Source organism: Propithecus coquereli, unplaced genomic scaffold, assembly GCF_000956105.1.
Source record: "Propithecus coquereli isolate 6110/MARCELLA unplaced genomic scaffold, Pcoq_1.0 Scaffold32, whole genome shotgun sequence".
Lineage (NCBI taxonomy): Eukaryota > Metazoa > Chordata > Mammalia > Primates > Indriidae > Propithecus > Propithecus coquereli.
In genome coordinates, this window is record NW_012148841.1 from 7,591,352 (window position 1) to 7,614,486 (window position 23,135).

The window sequence follows — 23,135 nt, forward strand, 5'->3', positions numbered from 1 at the left end:
CTCACAATAAATGGTGCCTTTGTCTCAATAAACAGTGAATGCGCTGCGCGCACAATGGAATAGTATCAGTATCAGTGAGACAAAACATCATAAACAGGATAGATGGGAAAGGCTGGATAACATGCGGTGAAAGAAAAAGATGTCACAAAAATCGGGTACTATTGCTTTGGCCAAAAGAGGACCAGTACCGCTGTCCACGACTTCAAACAAAAGACATTAACAGCTTATCAATGCAACTAGATTCTGGGAGGAAAATAAAATGCCACCACTAAGGCGGAAGCTGAAGTTTCAGAACGAATCGTGGGCACCAGCTCCGCGTGGGTTCACTGTGGCGAATGACGTGTGGGAATTCGTGCGACAGGCCCGCCCGGTCCCCGCCACGCGGACAGGTGGACACCGGGCGGCCTCGCGCGGGCCCCACGTCCCGGGCGCGTGTCGGAACGGCGCTCCCAGCCAGCGCGCCGGCGCCCGCCAGCGTCTCCGCCTTGCCAGGGTCTGGGCTGCTGATGCGCGGCGCCCGCCGGCGGAGGTTGCCATGGTTTCCGGAGGTCACGTGGGCGCGCTCTCCCGCGCTCCCTCCCGCGCGCCGCGGCGGGGCGGGGGCGGGGCGCCCGGGCGCGGAGAGGCGCGGCAGCGGCGGGAGCGGGAGGAGCTGGAGATGCTGCCAGCCCTCCCGGGGCCGCGCTCGCTCAGCCGCCGCCGCTCGGAGCAGCTGTGCGCCGGGAGCCGCGGGCCGGGCCAGCCGGGCCGCCGGGGCCCAGTGCACCGCGCTCGCAGCCGGTAGCGCCGCTAGCGCCCTTGGCGCTCGCTCGGCAGCTGCGGGGCCCGAGGCCGGACCGCAGAGGGGGCGAGGGCGGCGCCCAGGCGCCCGCCGCCCCGGAGGCAGGATGAGCATCGAGATCCCGGCGGGACTGACGGAGCTGCTGCAGGGCTTCACGGTGGAGGTGCTGAGGCACCAGCCTGCGGACCTGCTGGAGTTCGCGCTGCAGCACTTCACGCGCCTGCAGCAGGAGAACGAGCGCAAAGGCATCGCGCGCTTCGGCCATGAGGGCAGGACCTGGGGGGAAGCGGGCGCCGCTGCCGCGGGCGGCACCCCCAGCAAGGGGGTCAACTTCGCCGAGGAGTCCGTGCACTCCGACTCCGAGGAAGGGGAGGAGGAGGAGGCGGCGCCTGCGGACGCGGGGGCGTTCAACGGTGAGGACCGGACCCCCTTCGCGCCCTCGAATCCTCTCGCTGCCCACCACCGTTCCCCCCTTGGCTCCTGAATCCTGCAGCTTTGCCCACCCTCCTCTGCCCCGCGTTCTCAGTCTTCCCTACCTTCCCATCTCGCCCACCCCCTCAGCATCCATTTCTGTCTCTCCCACTCGCCCACCTTCCTACTCTGCTCTCTTGTCATACCCTCCCCCTCCTCTGGGGGTGGGAGAGCTGAAAGGTTACGGTTCCCCCTGTCCATCTGCCCCCTCTCTTCCTGGGCCGGTTTGGGGTGGGTATCTGCTGAAAGACAACTTTCACTGTGGTTGGCGATATTTCGCTTGGAGGGTACCATTGTGAAAGGAAACCGGCCCGCTTGGCGTCTTCTTTCAGCCTTTATATTTATTAATGGAGTGTCCACAAAGAAAAGGCTAAGGGTGTTAAATTTGATTTGGTTTACTGTTGTAGGACGGTAGATTCACTAAAAGGAGCATGAAATTGGATTCACTGGGGCAGAACAAAATTTATGGTAATAGCTCTGACATTGTTGGAAATAGAGTAATTTATTATTTTCCAATTTACCAATACCATGTCGTGTTATTTTTGGACACACAACAAAGGATCCTATTTGGTCTGAAACCCACCAGGTCTTTGGAACGAGGAAATGGGCTAATGCCTTGCTTTTTATATAAAACACCTATTGAATGATTTTTTTTTTAAAGCATGTGAAAAAACACTGTAGGAAGTTCTGAAAGCTTGTTGGTTGTCTTTATAATGAAAAGCCAGTGAGTAATTTTTAGGACCGTGCCAGACACTGAAGCTGGAAAGAATGAATGGGAAAGAAAAAGGAATTTTCTCAAATAGCTGCTCCTAGGAAGTCCCACCCCTTCTGCTTACTACCCCTCTTTCCATAACACACCCAGACAGACACACACATTTACAGCCTCCTGTATTTACACAACATTGCCTAAATCCCATTTGTATGCCATCCCAAGCTAAAATACTATGGAGTGCAAATATTTTTTCTTTGTGGTGTAAGGCAAACATGCATGCAGCATTGCACCAGCTTTTATTTATTTACACTGCTTGTGGTTTGTGTGTCTGCAGTGCATTTCATGTAATGAAAACATTTTAAAGTGTCATTTCATTTCTTTATGTACCTAGGAAGATGTTTCTTTTCTTTGCAGAATTGCATGATGAAATGGGTTTTAAAATTAATGTATTTTTAGCTTGTCCAAAACAATCACAAAAACCCTGGAAATTAGACCTCTGTGAAGATAAAAGAGAAGATTGTTACTTAAAATGTTAATTTTGGACTCTTAAATATTTCCCAGGAAAGTATAATCATAGTCTTAATTGTTCTTTTTCACAAGAATTTCATCAAATGCTTTCCTTACTAGAAACAAAAGATAGATGAAAGAATATGTATTTTAAATAGATGAGAAGGAGAAGCCAATAATGGGTGGCACAGAAAGGGCAGAGGCTTGTAATACTTCTTTTATGCTCCTGTCACATGCATGCACACATGTACATGTGTACACACAAAGAAAAAAAAGGACTTCTTTCCCAAATTGAAGGAAACCAGCAACTAAGGGAATTGGTAAAGAACCTATATATATTCCATAATAATAGGTTATTAAAATAACTAAAATATTTTGTTTGTATAATGTTTTTGAAGTACTTGCATTGATGATTCCAATTTCTACTTAGGACTGTGTATATTGTGCACAGAAGAGATATAATTTTCATTTTGCAATGAAGATATAAGCCATTAACTTCTAAACAGTTGGGTTCATTTTATATGGCTTTATGTTCTCCAAGATACCTTTACTGTAAAAATTACTCAATGTGAGTTTTAATAAATACTTGTTAAACAATTGCACTATTTATTCCCTAGCCCTACCTCCAAGGACTTCAAAACTTTTTGACTGCAACTAAATGCAATCTGATCATTATCCAGTAGACACATATGTGTGTGCATGTATAACTGAAACTTTGGCAGCAGTGCAGGTACTTCCTTCTATCAGGGGCAGTAGTTTTTGATATTTTCTATTCTAATCAATTCTGTTTCTCTATTTTAAAGTAAATTATTTTGGGACCCACAGTTTAAAAACAATTATATGCTACAAAGTGGTTGGCAGACTTTTGTAAAGGACCAGACAGTAATTTTTTAGATTCCGTAGACAACATATGGTCTTGAGCACATCTTTTTCTTCTTCTTTTTTTTTTGAGACAGAGTCTCACTCTGTCACCCTGGGTAGAGTGCAGTGGTGTCATCACAGCTCACTGCAACCTCAAACTCTGGGGCTGAAGCGATCCTTTTGCCTCAGCCTCCTGGGTAGCTGGGACTACAGGTGTACGCCACCATGCCTGGCTAATTTTTTAATTATTAGTAGAGATGAGGTCACACTCTGGCTCAGGCTGGTCTCGAACTCCTAAGCTCAAGCAATCCTCCTACTGTGGCCTCCCAGAGTGCTAGGATTACAGGCATGAGCCATGGCCCCCGGCCTCTTCTTCTAAAAACAATCATTTAAATATATACCCCCTTTGTGGGTTGGAGCTGTACAAAACTGGCCAGAGGTGGAACAAAAGTCAAAATAGTTGAAGGAAAAAACCAGGAGTAAGCCTAAAAAACGTAAACCTATTGGTGTAATGTCTGTGTGTAAGAAAGTGCCAAAATATAACAAAAATACCAGATACCGGGTAATTCTGGTGTAGTAAAGTATAAGTATTAAAACACAAGTCTTAATTTACTGTGACATAGCACAATACCTGCTGGATCAATAATTCTTAAGTTTTTGTATGCCTGTCAAGAAAGTTTGAGTCCAACTCAAATTTGAGAAATGAACATTACCTGGTACCATTTTTGGAGAGCTTTCTTGAATAGCCTGTGTTGGACATGGTATCTTTTTCTTTTTTCCTCAACAGACATCCCAGATCATTCTGATATCAGTAATTCCCTGACTGTACTTTGAAAAACGTTGATCAGATAGTGATGATATTATCTTTTTATCTTATTAGCAATAATTGCCATTTATTGCCATTACTGTGTGCTAGGCGCTGTTTAAGTGCTGTGGTTCCTTATCCCAGCTTTATGAGAAAGATGAGGCTGTCACTTGCCCAGTGTTTCACAGGTAGCATGCTGCAAAATCAGGATTGGGACCCAGGTATGCCTGGCTTCATCCCTGTGCTCTTAACTACCTGGTTACATCTCCAGAAGAGGCTACAGCTAGCATAACCTTCATATCCCTTGTATGTCAAGCTCTAATTGAGACCCTTAGTGTGTTTTATTTTTAAGGCCCTGAAAAATTAACTTTTCCAAGGTCACACATGGGAACTAATAAGTAGTGGAGCCTGGTTTCTTACTCTCATCTTTTTGACCTTGAAGCCCAATGATATTTGTTCTATAGGCCGATTCACAAGTCAAGTTTTCCTGGTTATTTTTGCCCTAATGGCGATGGATTTGCATCATTGGTTCTTATAGTCTGCCATGAATCCCTCTAACGTAAGTGATGGTATTTATGAGAGGCTGCTGTTAAAAGACAAGGTTTGATGGTGAAACTAGTACCTGTTAATTCATGTAGGGATCAGGCCTATGATCTTTACCTCAAATTGTGGTCACATAAGCCAGGTACCTGCAGTCAGTTGGAAAAATGTGGTCTGGTCCAGGGTTCAGTGATGTTTTGAGGGCCAGGTGGCACTAGGCACCCATAGATGGCACTAGGCCAAATAGATGGGTGAAGGTGGTCTTTACTTCTTTCCTATCTTTCCAAAGGATCCCTTCCTCTGCTGTTAGCTTTCTTCTCCCTCCTCTATTCTCTTCTGATTTTATCAATTCTAATTATTACTTTCCATTTACAAATATTAACTCTGGTTAAAAGGACAACCTGTAAGTGTTAAAATGATGGTTGTGGTGATCCTTTCGAGGGAAACTCTTGAAGGCCAGAAAGATGCTATGATGGAGACCTCTTGGCATCTACTCTGCCTCCCTTTTCCCCATTCTACAAAAAGCGAATAAAACCTGACAAGTCATTTGTGAAAGGGTAGTATCCCTACGCCTAGAATTGCTTGGAAGGATTTACAGTAGGCCAAAGAGTTGGATCAGTACCATTTTGGAGTAAAGTGTATAGTAATTACTGGTTTTATGTAGACATCATCATGAGCTCTTTTGTTGCTTAGTGATTTCTTCAGTGGAATTGCTGAAACTAAAAATGAAGTAAATATAATTCAAATTACTTTGATAGATTGATAAGTGGTCAGAAACAAAGTAAATTACAAATGGGCGCGTGTGGAGCAGCAAACCTGAGAGAAAAATTAACTATGACAATATAAAATATAGAACTGATTTTTCTATATGATGGAAGAAAAAGATCTAAAGTTCAAAGTAGATACACAAGCCAAAAATACAGAACCATACCTTATAAAACAAACATATCAAAGGTATATAAATTGAAACTTACCATGTAATAACTATGACTTAATCCTTTTAACTCTGTGCTGTGTCCGACTTTGTTGGAGAACCTTATCTTCCTTTGATTTTTACATTTCAAAGGGAATATAGAGAATTTACAAGATATCCTTAAAATCATGCAAAATATTGGAAAGTTAGAGCTCACAGCGATGGTAGTGGTGGGAGATTAAGAGAATGAAGTTATTTATTATGAGCAGAAACAGTTGAATGGTTGAAGGAGAGTTGAGAAGACTGTTCATGTGTCCGAAGAATTTTTCTTAGAGGATTTTGAGAAGATATTTTTCATATTGGTTAAATACATGATTAGAAGGACTAAGCTTCATTGGAACTTGAATGAAAGTCAGAAATCTGTCTGAAATGGTTCAGTGGTCTTCCTAAAATGAGGTGGCAAAAGCAATAGGGGCAATAGACAGATTGACTTCCCAAGAATCTGCTGTAAAAATGCTCTTATCTGGATCAGTCTAACCTATTAAATTCGTAGTTTAACTGATAGCAGGATACTGTGGAGAGTAGTTGTAGCTTTAAAGAATTGTTGCTTTGGCTGATTTGTTTGGCTCACCTTTATAGAAATTATTGTGGGACAAAGCAGCCATTTGTTAGCTTTTGTCTTCTGTGGAATGTGGCCACCAACATACGACTAAACAAATTTATTTTAGTAGTTATAGTTATATAGTGGTTATAGTCAGTGCAACTGACTGAAAGTTAAAATACCCTTTTAATGTATCATCAACCTTTTAAATTTAATCAGTTTGAAAAATGTTCATGAAAGCTAGTTTTTTGGATTAACTTAAATTTAGACATTTCTTTTTATATGAAGTACTGTGCTAGGAACATGGACATGGTATCAGTAATACCTTCCTCATTTCTTACAAGGATAAATGGGTTAATATTTATAAGGCCCTTATGACAGTGTATCCTGTGAGCACTGATAACATGTTAAATAAATGATATCATTGATGTTAAATCTTACAGAAGTATATGCTTTTCTTGCAAAATAGTAATTTCATTGTGTTTTATGGAAATGAATCCAGTATGGCACTTTTGGAGAGATGAAGTAGGAAATGAGCTTATGCAGCAGTTTTACTTAGGATTTAATGTGAAGTTATGTTGCACAGTAATAAAATCCACATCCTTTCAACTCATAATTTGTAGCAGAGAGCTCCAGGATTTTGTAATTAATGAGGCTTTATGGTCTTTGGCTATTAGAGATTTACATGATAGTTTTAAATCCTCCTGAAATGGATTACACCATTGATGACAATGGCTAAAATATTGAAGCCATTATTTTAGTTATGAGCATAACACAATAGTATCAGAGAAGATTTTAAAAGTGTTATGAGTTAGAGATGGTAACTCTAATATTTTGAGTTAGAGACAAAGTATTAATAGAATAGTTAATTACATTATTCATTTTAATAGTAGTATAGGTGGATTGCTTTAGGGGTTGAAATTGGGAAATTAAAGTACTTGAAATAGTGTCCTTTCAGCTCTTACCCATCTATTACTTTGGGCTTTGGGAAGAGGGAGGTAAAGGGAGAAAGGCCAGGAGGGGCTGGGGGAAGGGGGGGGGTATGAAAGAAGTAAAAACAACTGGGACATGTGAAGGCTTCCTTGAAGAGATGGTGTGCCATGAAAACACCTAAACAGAAATTGAAGCATGAGATATTTTCATTTTTGTACCTATCTTGAGACTCAAACTGTCTAGCTATTCTGTAAGACAGTTATGAGCTTTCCATTTGAGGGTGCACATAAAGTGATGTGCTGTTTCTGGGTGAAACAGGAGTAAATATTGAGTGGTTATTTATTGTTGCAAATCTCATTCCATGAATTCCAGTAAATTTCCAGCTGTCAAAATTTTGTTCATAGCTGTGTTAAAAAACAAATGTGTTTTTTTTCACCTGTGCAGATACTAACAGGAGACCTTTGAATCCTTCAATTAGGAGTTTATTTATGACCCATTGAGAAAGTCATTTGTAGGGAGTAGTAACAATAGAGAGGCCTACAGTGGAGGTTGGGGATTGTTGGAATATTTCGAGGTGAGGGATTCAGTGAAGGAGATTGAGGTGATGAGCAGGGAGTGTGGAGAGTCACAGGACCCCACCGGGGTCTGAGGTCTCGGATGGCTACTAGGAGAAGGAATGTGTGAAAGTTGGAAGGTAGGATGTTGTGCTCATTCACCCACTGCACAAATATTTATTGAGAGCCAACTCCTTCTGTTTTTTCTTATTTTAAGAAAAAAAGAAATGAAAAGTCCCTGAAGTTTACTCTCCTTAGTTAAGACACTATCCTTTTGTCAGAGACTGATAGATTGGATATGTATGTAAGCAGTTTCATTTAATAGATGGGGCAGGTGAGAGACAGAGAAGTTCCTTGCCCAAACATAGTAGGTTTTGGCCTTATAAATTTGGTCTTGCTCATAGAACTGTCACTAACATTTTGTGTGTATTTATATTAACTTACATCGTATGAATTCTTTCTGTCTTCCATCAAGGTGATAAAGTTTAAAAGATTGGGCTAAAGAAAAGTAAATACTTTTATACTTTTGTTTTCAGAATTTCCAGTTCTTTTGTTCTTTGATTCTTTTTCAATGAAATGAAATCTAGTCTTAGACTGTATTTTTGTATCAATTGCTTAAGAAGAGACAATGGGAATGAAACAAGAGTGCAGTGATTTTTCTGAGTTGGATGAATTATTATGATGTTCTTGGTCCTGTTCTTATCCATGTGGTCTAGTTGTGATTGAGACAGTCACAAAACCCCACTAGAAAAATCTCACTATGATGCTGATCATTATCTTTGTTTTATAAGAGCGAGTTTTATGTTTCAGAAATTCAAAATGACTCAGACTGTTTCATTATGTGATTATTTTGTGGAAAGAATTTGAGCTAAAATTTTCAGGTCATGGCTTACATGAAAACAAAACAATCTAAAAAAATCAGAAGTATAAACACAGTTGGTGTAACATTTATAAATGTTTCAGCAATAGGCTCTGCCATGTGTAGCTTAATATGTTTGGAAAGGGAAAAAAAATCATTCCAGTTGCTGCTGTTTAAAAATGTTTCTTAATTTTAAAAAAAGACAAAAGGTCAAAATATAAACACATGTTCCACATAAAAGTGAAGCCAAGAAGATATACTGTATACAGTTATTCCTGTATCCGTTTGGCTGAGGACTGACATTGTTTAATTTATATTAGCTGTTTCAGGACAAAATAGTTGATGGGAGTGATATTGAGGGGAATTTTTTGAGTAAAAAAAGAAGGAAAAAGCTTCCATTTGCTTAACTACATTTCAGTTACAACCAAAAGGCATCTTTTCAAAAGGTCATGTTGAATTAAAACATGACTCAGAAGTCTCATTTTCATTATTTTAGCAAGCTACTGTTTGTTAAATGGTGTCCTTTTATTTAATAATAATTATTAACATTTTTGACTGCTTATGCACCAGATGCTGAACAATGCTTTACACATTGTCATTTGAACAGATCTTTTCACATATGCCATTTAGTCTTTCCCAAAGTAAGTAGTGGAGTCAGGATTTGAACCCGGTATCTGACTTCAGAGTCTCATCTCAACCATACACTTCATTTTAAGAATTCCTATAGCAGTAACATGGTTGAAAAGAACCACATATCAAAAAATAAGGCACCTACTTTTCCCTCTAAATATTTGCTGTCTAGCCCTGCATTGAACTCTCCCTTTCGCAATTTGCTTTCTCTGTTTATTTTACCCAAATTAGCACTTTTGAAATAAACACTTCATATATTGAGCTGTTTAATTCTCTAAACTTATTATGTGCCCTTATTAGCAAAATATATTTGAATGTACACTCTCAATATGTCTTTATAAATTTTATACATGTACCAATATATCAACTTATTTATTATGTGTATGATAAAGTTTCCCACAATATAAATTTTGAAAGGAAGAAGTAAAAAGTAATTATAAACAAGTTCTAATTTTTTCCTACACACAACATATTGCGTTATACACTATCTTGGGGTTCATGAATCCCATTTTGGAGACCACAGCGCTAAACAATATAACTTAACTTGATATTCTATTAATATGTAAGGTAGCTATGATCAACCTTGATTTCCTGATTTAAGATCCTAGATTGCAAAGGACCTGCAGGTAGGCCAGGTCCTAGTTTGTATGCGTGTGTGTGTGTGTGTGTGTCTTTTTAAATAGACATTCACTAGATAAGCTTGACTGAACAGAAGTTTGATAGGATATAGAGGAAAATTCTATCTTATAAAAAGGAGATCAAATTGTATTACCTGAAAGGGAAAGTCTAGGCTTTTCCTTTTAAATATGCATTCCTGTGTGCATCTTGAACTCTGATCTAGACTGTAGAGTACTAAGGTTTTTGGTGCAACATTAATGGATGGGAAAAGGAGAATCATATTATAGGTATTTAGTTAAGAATCACTAAATCATGGAAAGGCCAGTCAGAATTAGAAGAAAGTCTAAAGTTTAAAATAGTTGAAAAGAAATGAAATTTTCTCTTAGGAAGTACACTCTGGAGATATTTGGTCAGGAGGGAGAACTTTCACTGTCTGCTTTTTTGTAACTTTTGAAAAAATGTTTATCATGTACTAGTATTATCTATCAAATAAATTTGAGGTGTAAAAAGACACAGAAGAAAAGCAACTCTTTTGTAAATATCCATTACATAGTAAATAAAACACAGTTTATAGAGGCACATGACATGGTTCCAAATCGATGTAGCCAAATTTTTTTGTCTAAGTTATTCTCTTGGTCCTGAATGCCCAGTCCCTTCTCCATATCTTTCTGACAAATCCCACTTTTTCTGCAAAGGTTAGTTTACATTTCACCCAACCAAAAATCGTTGCAGGTTTCCCTCGTTGACATTAATAGTATCAATATGGTAGAATGAATGTGGCCTCCATTGGAGTAAGCCTTGCAGATGTCAGGTGTCCACACTGTGGGCAGGCAGGAATGTGCAGGAATATAACCTCTCCAAGTCTTTCTTGAATGTGTTGTGCTTTGCCCACAGTAGGTGCTCAAATATTTTTTAAATTAAACTCAGTTGAGTACTAAATGTCTAATAGTAAAAGTGTATAAATGTAAAATGATTGAAACCTTAGGCATGTAAATATTTTAAACAGACTTTTAATAATAGTCTCATAATCCTTTACATTAATGCATTTTCAATGTTTTCACAAAATGTAAAAACTTTAGCCTATCTGCAGTTCAGTTTCATAGATTTGGACTTCATCATCTTAAAAATGAGGCTTTATTATCTTTGGGCCTGACATTCGATCACTCTGCAAAATGCACAGAACTCAGGTGTGCAGGCTCGTCCTGCCCGCAGGATTCCACATTCTAATTGAGGTGACATTCTGCCCCTCCCCCCAACCTCTAATGCTATATTTCACTGCTTCTGCTTATGTGAACCCCTTGCTTAACCTAAAACTGGTCTATTTCCCCAAACCTGCTCTGTCCATTTTCGTCTCTTTGCCTTTCCTGATCATTCCTGCGCCCTTGGTGGCAGGCCGCCGCCTCCCTTTATCGCATGGATCCTGCGGACTTCTGGAGACTCACTCACTTGCTCTTTGGAGCCCTCCAGTTCTTCCTCTAGCTCCAGCACAGACTTCCCTTCTCTTTAAGATTGAGGGTGACATCTCCACTCGTTAACCAGATACCTTTACTTGCGTGTTTTTCAGGCCTTCAAATAATTTTGTCCTAAACTGAATGTGTTTTCTTCTGTCTCCGTTCTTCTTTCCTTCTTTTCTTCTTTCACTCTCACTAATTAGGTGAACATGGTCACTCTACCTCATAGTCTTGGTAATTTGCTAGTATGGAAAAAAACAAAACAGAGTGCTTTCAGTTGCTGAAAATTTAAGAGTGATGATGTTGAAAAATCTGAAATAGTGGAAACTCTTTTAAAAGTATGACTTCACTTTGATATAGACTCTAGGTTTGAATCCTGGCTCTGCCATTTATAACTTTTGGGACCTCGTGCAACTTAGGAACTTTATGATCTGTGCCTCACTTTTCTCATCTATGAAAAGGGAATAATGACAGTACTTACCTCAGAGGGATGTTTTAAGAATTAAATGAATTAACAGTGCTTGGCATATAATAAGCATTATATATGGGTTTGTTCAAAGCACAAAGAAACAAATGCAAGTTCTAGAAGTCAATGAGAACATGACAGTTTTTAAAAAATGAAATTTTATTAGAAATGTAAGAAGCTAGAGATTGCTCTCAAGGCAATGTAATAATAGTACTTTTTTAAAAAGTTATTTATGAAAATATAAAAGTAGTCTTTAAATCTTCTAGTTGTGTTTCAAAGTTTTAAAAACCTATATTCCTTTAAACTGTGAGCCCTCGTTTAATTCCATTTGAAATTCAAGGTAAATAGTCTGACTTTTAAAAAAAGTAAAAAAGCAATGGGATAAAGCTTTGCTTTGTTTTCATACCATCCTGTCCCTTGGAAATCAGTGTTTAACTGGTGGAATAAGTAAATTAGTGTGTGCAAAAATCTCCAAGTTTATGGTCTTATTTAAGTTTTAGCAAGTAATTTCAAACAACTCAGGAAAGAGTAGGTAGGAGTATTGAAAATAGTTACTTTATTTAAATGAGGCAGATACTTGTAGTAAAAACATAAATTTGTGCTGAAATATAAATTAATTGGAAAAAAATCAGTTGCATTAAATTGACAGCTTGTTGCCATTTTCTCTTGTCATAATATTTATAAAAGTAAGCTCATGGTGGGACAAATTTATAACTCTCCAAGTTTTACATTAGTATGTGGTTTTATTCTGAAAACCCATAATTCTGTACTTGTTCAACTACAAATTGCTAATATATTCTTACAAGGAAAAAAGACAATCTTTTTGGATCTGTGTTTTTATATGAAGTTGTTCACAGGTCTTTGACTTTTTTATTTGACTGTCATTAATAGCAGCTTACTAACTAAGCAGTATCTGGACTTCTGATTCATAATAATTCCTTAAAATAATTTCCTTATAATTCCTTAAAGAGAATCCAAAAGGTATTTTAGTGTTTGAATTTTAACAAAAACTCATTTGTAAAAAGGATATCTTATGAAAAATATTTTAGGAGCACATTTAGTATTAAAATACAATGTGAACTAATCTGGTTGGGCTGATAATATCAGAAAATCGAGATTTTTATCTGCCAAAATCAAGTGGAGCAGAAAATTATTTTTTTTCTTTCTTTTTTTAAATTGTGGGGCTATTTCCAATATATAGAAAAACACAGAGACGAAATAAGGAACACTCATGTAAGCAATCTCCTAGCTCTGGCAAATTTTAACATTTTGGTACCCTTCAGGGTTTTTTTTTTTTTTTTTTCCTTTTAAGAGTATATACCACATGCAGTAGGAGTCCCTTTGTGTCCTCTTTCCTGTCCCATTCTCTTAACTTCTCTCTCCAAGGATAACCACCACCATGATGAATTTGGTATTTACATTTCCTGTGCATGATTTTGTACTTTTACTACATAGACATTTATCCATAGGTTAGAAATTGTGCTATTTTGAATATTTTCAAAGTTTATATGAACTTTGCACTCATAGAAGTTTCTTTTAGGTAAACTATCATCCTTCAACTTGCTTTTGAGAACAATGTTTGAGATTTTACATTGATTCATGTAGGTCTAGTTCATTTATTTTAAGCTGCTATGTAGTATATATGCCCTTATAAAAATATACACTTTATCCATTGGTCAATATTTTGGTTGTTCCCAATTTGTTGTTGTTATAGTGCTGTAGTGGATGTGTGTATGTGTATGTTACACAAATGAACTACAGTTTTTAGAGATGGTTTTCAAAGTATGGTTTGGAGACTGGTAGAGAACCATTCTCTTCCCGTCCCCCCAGACCTTTTCAAGGAGTTAGTAGGATAAAATTTACAATACTAGTACTAAGGTCGGGTACAGTGGCTCATGCCTGTAATCCCAGCCTTTTGGGGGAGGCCAAGGCAGGAGGATTGCTTGAGGCCAAGGGTTCAGGACCACACTGAGCAACATAGTGAGACCTCATCTCTACAAAAAAAGTTTTGAAGAATTAGCTGGGCATGGTGATGCATGTGTGTAGACCCAGCTATTTGGGAGGCTAAGGTGGGAGGATCCCTTGAGCCCAGGAGTTCAGGGTTACAGTGAGCTGTGATCTTGCCATGCCATTGCACTCCAGCCCAGGCAACAGAGCAAGAACCTGTCTCTATTAAAAAATATTTATACTACTAGGATTTTCTTTGTCTTTTTTTCTCTTATGCTCTCAAAAGTATACTGTAGAGTTTTCCAGAAGGTACATGGTGTATTACGATACTGCAGCAGACTGAATGCAGAAGCAGATACAAGAACCCAGCTATCTTCTGGGTTGCAAGCATGTAAAACAGAGTCATTCTAAATTTTACTAAATTTTGTTTATTTTGGAAAATATAGTTATTTTCTATCAAAATATTTATAATATGTAATTTTTATTAATTTTAAATTAATATTTTAAACATTTATCCATTTTAATTTCTAATAAAATAAATATTGATGGATATAGCCTACATAAGCAAATAATTTTTAAAAGTATAAAGTGGTTGACAGCTAACATTCAATATTGTCAGATTTTAACAGGTTTTGCCAATAGGATAGTTGATAGATGGAATCTTGTGAATTGAATTTGCTTTTCCCTTATTACTAGTGACATTGAACATCTTTTCATGTTCATTGATCATATGGAGTTCATCTTCTGTGAAAGTTTTTTCTTATTCTTTGCCATCTTTCCTCTCTGGCTGATTATGTTTTTCCTATTGATTTGTATGAGGAGTGCTATCCTTTTCTCTCTCTCTGTCTCATTATTCTTGTTACAGACTAAAATCCAGGTTATGTTTTCATAATTACGGGGCATAAATCGGATTGCTTTTTGCTGCTTGAAATCAAAAGCCAAAAGCTAGTCAAGCTCTCATGTTTTTAAGTCTATTTTGTGTTTTCAGATAATACTGAATTTTAATTTAGGGGTTTCACAACTTTAATATATATTATATAAATGAATATCACTTGCATTTATCTAAATAATCTTTAGGTATCAGGGAGCACCCCTATTATGTTATTTTTTCATTAGCACTATTCGTTCAGCATTTGTTGAACCTGGCATATATTGTATCATATCAAGCAGTGTTCTAAGCATTGGGCATACAATAATGAAGCCAATAGACAAGGAAAGACCCTGCCCTTGTGGAGGCGATAGTTTAGCACGGGAAGAAACAGACAATAAACATAAAATACTAGATATCTGCAGGTAGCTCTGGTGGCTTTGGAGAAAATGAAACAGGATGGTATGACTGAGAAGAACTAGAGGGGCTAATTTCAGAGACAAGCTTCCTGAGCGTAAATGGCTCCATGAATAAAAATGCCTTTTTGTAGCTTTCTTATGTTTCGAGTTCCCAGGCTAGTAAGATTTGCTGACCAGAACTTTGTGACTTTCTGTTTCACTGATTCATTCCCTTTTGAGTTGTTTTCTTCCCCCAGAAATTGTAGAGCCTCCTTGCAGCCGTGAGATAATTACCTTATACCAGGCCTTATACCACCTGGTTGTCCAGGGAAGACAAAATAAGGGACTCCTCACCACTGATCGTGCCTGAGGACCCACTGAGCAACCTAATCCCCACATCCTACCTGTGCACAGGACTGAAGGAATGACCAATATTAACCTCTAGCTCATTATACTACCCAAATCTCTGCCTTGGGGGAGGGACTTATCCACCATCTTTTTATCATGCAACATATATGTGCTAACCATATTTCTCATTGCACTTGCGTGCCCTGCACTCCACCCCAAACGTGTAATGGTGCTCACTCACGTCATGCATTATCCATTTCACCTCTAGAAAAACCCCGACCCCGTTGGTTGGTCAGATGGGGAGATGGATTTGAAGCAGTCCATTCCTCCCACCTCCCAAGTGACATGTCCTCTACAGTAATCTCCTTTCTTCCTTGACAATCCTTGTCCCAGTAATTGGCTTTCTGTGCAGTGAGCAACAGAGAGAACCTCCTTGTGGGTTCATTAACATCAGGAGGGGTCCGTTGAGCTGAGACTGGAATGGCAGGAATATCTTCATTCTGTGAAGATACAAGGAAGTTTTTGAATATAGGTATTTTCTATCATTGCACTCATCTGAGTAGGCCAACCTTAATCACATCCCTCATCGTTCTCTCAGTTGGTCTTCATTTCAAAGCCCATGTTTTTCAAAATTACCCCTTGCTGGAGCTGTTTTGTTGTGACTTTATGGATGTGTGGCAATTTGAACTCTGCAGCTTTCAACTTTCCTGGTATTCTTAATCTAGTCTGGATTGTTTGCCCTTACAAGCAGAACATCAGTCTTCGTAAATCTACCCTTTGCATGTATCTGACCATATAGATTTAGAGGAGACAGTCTAGCATATGGAGAGGCAGAGATTAAATATATATAGTTTCAACAGTGGCCTTTCCTATCTCCTTTTCCTCTTCTCAGCTCACATTTAAAATCCTGAAAATATTTGGGAACCTTTCTCTTGGCATTATTGCCTCAACTCTGTGTGTGGTTTTATAAACTTAGCCATTTTAAGGCTCTTCTAGCTGTAGTTATATTTTTCTTCCTGTTCCTAAGAGGGCTTTGTTGGTAAAGTCCTCATGAATTAAAAAATAGAGAATCACGTTCATTCATAAGCAAAGGTTAAGTTTTTTTCCCCAGTTTATGATTCTATTACCTTGATATATTAAAATATCAGTTTGAGGAGTTTGGTTTATAAATAGAAAGAACCTCCTTAAAGTTGGCACTTTCTAAAAGCCAAAGCATCTGTATTTTATCTCATCTGTCCCACCTCCAGCCATGACACATGTCTAGGTGGGTTGGACACCTGATCTCTGTACTTCATGGTGTATAATCGAAAAGGAAGAAGAAAATTGGTCCCCTAAATGCCTGCCTCTCAAATAGATCCCATTATATCTAGTAAGAAGTGCTTTAAGGTTTATGGTTCATATTCTGTGTCTCTTTAGGACCAAGACCATGAAGCTTCGGTGAATACTCTCCAACTGTGATTCTGTCCTGGTATCCTTGAGCCCCTCCAGAGACTGAGTCTCAGCAGATTCTGTTAGGTTAATTAGTAAAATATGTCAAGTTTTTTGTTGTTTATTTGCTTATTTGCTATTGATCTTCTTAAAAAGTTAATTCTTCCTTGGTTTAGGGGTGAGCTTTATTTCACTTTAATTTTTGAAGCACAGGCATAAGAGAAATTAATTTATTCTGAGCTAAATATTTACTCTGTCAAAAATAATTAGCTTATCTGATTTCAATTTACACAGTTTCTAGAATCTTTTATTTAGACAGTTGACAGATTCAGAAGGTGTTTATTGCTAGAAAAGGTGACTAATCGGACAATAGAGATGCTGATTATTCAGTTGAGTTCAAGACTGTTGTGTATATTTCACTTCAGGGTATATGAACACTTCTCCACAAAAGACTCATTTAACTAATGTGGCTCTAGAATGGATAGAGTGGTTTGTTTTTTATTTTTGTTTTTCAAGTGTATGTGTGTGTGTGTGTGCGTGTGTGTGTCTATGACTTAGATCACAACTCAGGGCTCTTATTTCTTTAACTTGGGATTTCTCTCCCAGCAGTACACTCAGAGATGCAAACTGTATGCACTGCTGTCAACCTGGCTTTCCTTTTTGAAGACCAAACTCATTGCTTCATGCTTTCACCTGGCTGCTTTTGTTTTTATAGACTTAAAGTTTTTAGTCTTCTACTGAATTTCTCTTTCACCTAATTCTTTCTAAGTTAGGTAGTTACTTGCAAGGTGCAAGCCCTTGAAACTATTGTATTTGAAAATATACCTAGACTTGGCTAAGCTCTTCAGGGGCTGGGCAGGGGCTCCACTCCAATTCCAGTGCCTGGTGTTCACACTAAATACAGAAGTAAAATTAGTGGGGACAAGGGTACTTGCTCTGTTTACTTCAGAGTTTATTGATTCATTCTGCAGGTGTTTACTCAGCACCTCTTATCTGCCGGGCACTGTGTTAGGCATCTGGCATAAAGAAAGCGCTGAGAAGATAAGCAGTTCCTGCTGGCCGGGTGAAGAACTCAAGAGTCCAACAGCTGTGGGAGGCATTTTCACTGTGCGAGCAGAGAGGCTCCCTCAGTTTGTCTAAAGCAGCAGAGGATTTTTCTTGTTAGGATACTCCAGGATTAAAGAAGACTCGAATCAATTACACTTCGAGGTCTCCTGGGAGCACAGGAACTGAAACTAATCTAGTGGAATATAATTGGCCAACTAAAGGGATCTCCAGTTATGCAAGCATGAAGATATTCATAGGAACGCATAACTCAGTGTTCCCTTCAATGGCATTTGGGAGAGAGTCAAACCTACATAAATATTTCTGTATTTTCCTTTGGGAATTCACTAAAATCTTAGGTTATATCCTCTCAAAAATGTTGGGGGCTTAAATCATATTTGTTTGTTTCTTCAGGCAGATAATATGTTTTCTATTTTTTTCCTTCTATCTTCTCCTAGTCTCTAGTTTTTCCTCTCTCTTTCTGTATGTGTGTCTGTGTGTGTATATATGTATCTACAGTTTATGTGTGTGTGAATGTATATATTCCCAGAATATCCGTAGAATAAGAAAATCTAACAGTGAAAACGAAGAGTCTGAGAAAATTTGACTGGACGAATTTTAAAACATCTACATCTGTTTACTTTTTTGAGAATTTTTATTGCTTTTTACTTTGCATATTTAAAAAATCATAATAGTAGCTCACAATAAATAAACGTCAGTCTTTACATTTGAATAGGAATTCATAGTTGACAGGTACTTCAAAGATGTTTAATTTTTTTTTTCTCCATAAGAACCCCCTGAAACCTGACAGGGCAGGTCTTACTCTCCATATTTCTTAAGTTGAGAATTTAAGTCCAGGTTATACGACTCGCCCATGGTTTCATGGCAGGCGATGGGGCAGTGGGATCCTCACCTTCATCCTGCTCCCCCTTCCTGACTTAGGTTCCCAGGAAAAAAAGGACCAGGCGTATCTTGGCCAGATGTACATTTCTTTATTTCCAGTAAGGCTTCCACCCTGAATCTCAGCCTTCATCCCTATTTTGGTAGCTAGACTAAAAAAAACTAGAAAAATTATGAAGGTGACTGTTAACTTGCCTAAAATTTATATAGGAAACACTTGTGTTTCATCCCTGCAAGTGGATATGAAGGGATATGGATATGAGAGATTGGATTTGTAGTGATTGTCGTCAAAATGCAGTGTTTGTCTTCATTACTGCATACCACTTACCTGGTGCACCCATCTTCTTACACCTGTTCAATCCCAGGCCCCATTTACTGTTGGGAAATTAAAATCATAATCATATAATCTGTCTACTCACTATTTAGAAATTGATAGGATATCTAGGAAAAATATCAAGGAGAAATAAAGGAAAGTAATTTATAGTATGTAAAGTATTTCAGAAGGTATGTGCTTCGATATGGAGCTAAGAAGACATAATGCAGTTAGATTCTCCCACCACATGTAGAATCATTAAGAATGTGAAAGCTGCAAATGGAGTCTGATCAAACGTATTGTACTGGCTGCACAAATACCACAAGTGGCATTTCACCAGTCAGGTGGTTTCCTGAAACAGTGAACGTCTATTAGTAAAATTCCAAACAAAACAAAATTCAAAAAGGAAACAAAAGTCCTTTGATTTATGTTGTTGTTGTAGAAAATTCGATGTATATAAAAACTGCATAAAATAATCATGTGTATATATAAAGCAATGTTAGGGTCTAGGCTCAGATGTTTGTAAATAGACTCTTTTGCCAATGTGAATGCCCAGTGCGCTGTTTGAAAGTCACGCAGGACAAAAGTTGTGGGATGCATGACAGTTCTTTGTGGTGCAGGACAGTTGTAGAGTTTGCCTCCTTAAGGCCAAGGGTGTCCTCTGAATTGTTGTGACAATCGAAATTGACCTTAGAAATTTAGAAAATGCCTTCTAGATGGTGATGCCACTTGTGTGGAAAATTTCTGCCTTAAACACTTCAGAAAGACACAGAACGCAAGGACCCTAGGAGAACAAAGACTTCCCAACATTTCAAACCAGAAGCTCATAGTCCTATGGTTTCATCATCTAGAGAGGCTCCAGGGCACAGGAGGGCAGAGAATGTCTACTCTATTTTTGCCCCAAGGCTGAGATAGGTTTTTAACCTTCACCTTGCCTTTATCTGCCTGCACTCTCTGTTCTTCTGTTCTGCATTCCTGTGGTTGAACTTTTTTGCTCTTTGTTTCCATTCACTGTCCTTGTAGCCTGCTGGGGAGGCTCTCTTTAGACTAGGTTCTGTAGGAGTTGTGAAAAAGGGGTTTGAAAGCATCCAAGAAAACTGATGAACACTAGAGTGTGTATGTGTGTGTGTGTGTGTGTGTGTGTGTGTGTGTGTGTGTATGTGTGTTAAAATATACATAACATATAATTTACTGATGAAAGTTTTTTATATAAGTAATTTGTGACTGCAAATATATGGCTAAAATATTTTGGTATAGAAATAGTAAAAATTTTATCTCTTTTAATCAGTTGGGAAGATATAATTTTGCTATAAACTGTAATATTTTAATAATTGGGTTTGTGAATTATTTCACAAAGTTAATCTTTAGTAACAATGAAGGTCAATATAGAAGAAAATAATCACCTCTAATTGCACAATTTCAGGAATCAGTATTTTCACTTTCTGTTCTCTCTGAAGCAGCATTTTGGTGCTAGGTACTAAGTTCAAATTCTCCAGCTCTGCTGCAGAGTGGCTGTGTGATCTAAAGCAAATTAATAAATTTCTCTGAGCCTTCTTGTAAAATTTCCTTATCAGTAGTATGAAGATGCTGATATTATATATAGCATGGTTGTAAGGATTAATGTAAGACATCTGATACACAGTTTTCTTATAGCGCTTGTTCCTGTGCATACTATTTATCATGCAGTGGGACCAGAGTATTGATAAAAATTTCTGTCTTCTCGTTTTACTTGACCTGAGTGTTTCCATCATGTAAACAAATTTCGTAATTCCTGTTTTAAAAGTATTAAAAAATAGTACACCTATGACATTCTGTCACCAAAATATTCTGTGTAGTACATGATATCCTTTTTTATATAATATGAACCATAAATTTACCTGCTTATCGCAAGAAAGAATTTTTTTTTTTTTTAAAAAACCTCGCTGCTTGAGATAACTCTGTCAGCAAAACCAAGAAGAAACACAGAGCTGAGTCGAGTCAGAATGGCAGATGGTAGGCTTGCCGGCTGGGTGGTGCACTCACCAACCTGAAATTGCAGCCTTCAGTGCAAGGATTTGCATGTCATGGACATTTGGGTTGCACAAAAATTGTCAAAACCACAAATATTAAATCTGAAACTTTCCTTCACTTAAAAATGATTTCAGTGTACATGAGCATTTTTAGTTTGGTTTCCTAATTTTATCATTTTAAAAATGATGCTGCTGAGTATATTTATTCACATATTGCTTTTTCCTTCTCTAGCAGTACTGCTTTAGGTTAAATGTCTAAAAGTAGAATTACTCTATTATAGGACATAGACCTTTTATAGCACTTGATGTAATTGCCACGTTGTTTTTTAAAGGTAGTATATAGATTTACACTGTCCCCCGTTAAGTAGTTTCAGCCATGTATATCTAGGGATTTTTATTTTAAAGTGTTTTGGGGGAACTAATTTAATAAGTAAAATATTGATTTTAATTTATATTTCTTTGGTTATTAGTGAATTTAAACATTTTACTTTCATATACTTATTTCCTCATGTAATACTTATTCATTCATATTTTTCTGTATTTCAATTATAGGATCACTTACCAATTTGAACCTTTTCAGGGTTTTGGGAAAATTAGACTCTTTATCTAATCATAATTTTTTGCCTTTTCTTTTAGCTCCAGTAATCAACCGATTCACAAGGCGTGCCTCAGGTAAGTCTGACTGTAATTATGGATTTTGCTTACTAATGGTGATATTTGAAAAATGATAGCAGTATTGGACATGAAGTTATAAAGAGAATAATTGCTGTAGAGTAATAATTTATTTCTCATTTATTTTCCTAGAAAACACAGCTATCTGATGTAATCATAATCTAGGAAATAATTGAAAATGAAAAAAGTTTAGAGTGGCTAAATTTAAAATCACTCTGTGCACTAAGCTGATGTGCCTTTTTAAATGGAGACTCTCACCCCAATGTGTTTTATTCTTGCTCTTCATAAAATTACTACCTGCATAGTTACCTAATTTATCAGCCACAATTTAGAAGCAGTAATTAGGCAGATTGGTGAAGGGCATCCTAGAAACAGTGATGAGTGAGAGTTTTTATAAAATAGAGTTTTAAATAAGGGACAGGAAAATTATTAAAATGCAGATATAAGGACTTGTCATTATGGGGCCATTTAGAATTGGAGGAAATTGCTTTACATTTGTTAATGTCCCTGAGGCTATTGCTGTCTTAAATATACCTTAGTAACCTAATGTACAGTCACAGTGATAGACCTTAGTCATTGACAAGTGCTTAAATTAGGTTCAGTATACTGCTGCTGCCTAAATTGGTAGGAAGTATGGGACACAGGAGCATTTCTGTCCAACATGGTTTAAGTAAAATGAGTTTGGTCATTGAAATGGCTGAATTATTGTTTGGAAAATTCACGCTGTAGAATGCCTTTTTCTCAGAAGATAGAGGACAAGTGAAATGTTTCTGTGTTTGGGTTGAGAAAATTACTCTTTCTTTTAACTATAACTGAAAATTTTTTGTTGAAAAACAAACATTTCAAACAGATCATCTTTGGAGTTTATATAATACACATGAGTGATTTATTTCATAAAACTACCTATTTCTATCTTTGCTATAATATTAAAGATATTTTAAGGTTGAATTTTATTTTTGATTTGTTAGCAGTTACTGGTATAATTTATTCTTGTTATGTAGTGACTAGGTCTATAGGGACAGGAATTAGGAAAATGTTCTATACTGGGATGGTATCTAGTTTGCTATTCTGATTAATTGATCATAGGCTCCAAGATACAGATTAGTTTTGAAACACCACTATTTTACCCCCTTAACCCTACCAAATGTGTAGCCAGTGTACCTTAGCAAGTTTTGGCTGGAAATGTAGAGATGATGGAATACCAGTGAAGAAATACAAATTAAAATCAAATGTTGCATTTATTCCCAGAATGATAGGCAATAGGAAATGCCAATGAAAACAACAGGGGACAATTTGGTATAAATAAGGTGATACTAAGTTCAGGAGCCAAGTATAACCATAAGCCTTAAAAGGGGCAATTGTTATCCCAGTAATATGCTGGAAACCATTATGAGAATGAATCTTAACATTTGATTATTGGAAGGAGAAGAGAACTAACTTATGGAGTACCACTGATGGATCAGACACTGTGCTAACTATTTTGTACACGTTTTCAATCTTTCAGGC

At 37.7% G+C, this 23,135-nt stretch overlaps 1 protein-coding gene across 1 annotated transcript in view; it reads left to right on the forward strand.

Moving 5' to 3' along the window:
- Window positions 1-681: 681 nt before the first annotated feature.
- Window positions 682-23,135, forward strand: part of PRKAR2B (protein kinase, cAMP-dependent, regulatory, type II, beta) — an 89,749-nt gene continuing 67,295 nt past the window's right edge. Inside the window, exons 1-2 of the mRNA XM_012650304.1 lie at window positions 682-1,194; window positions 21,594-21,629. Coding sequence (XP_012505758.1) covers window positions 888-1,194; window positions 21,594-21,629 — 343 coding nt within the window. The 5' untranslated portion in view covers window positions 682-887. The remainder of the gene's footprint in view (window positions 1,195-21,593; window positions 21,630-23,135) is intronic.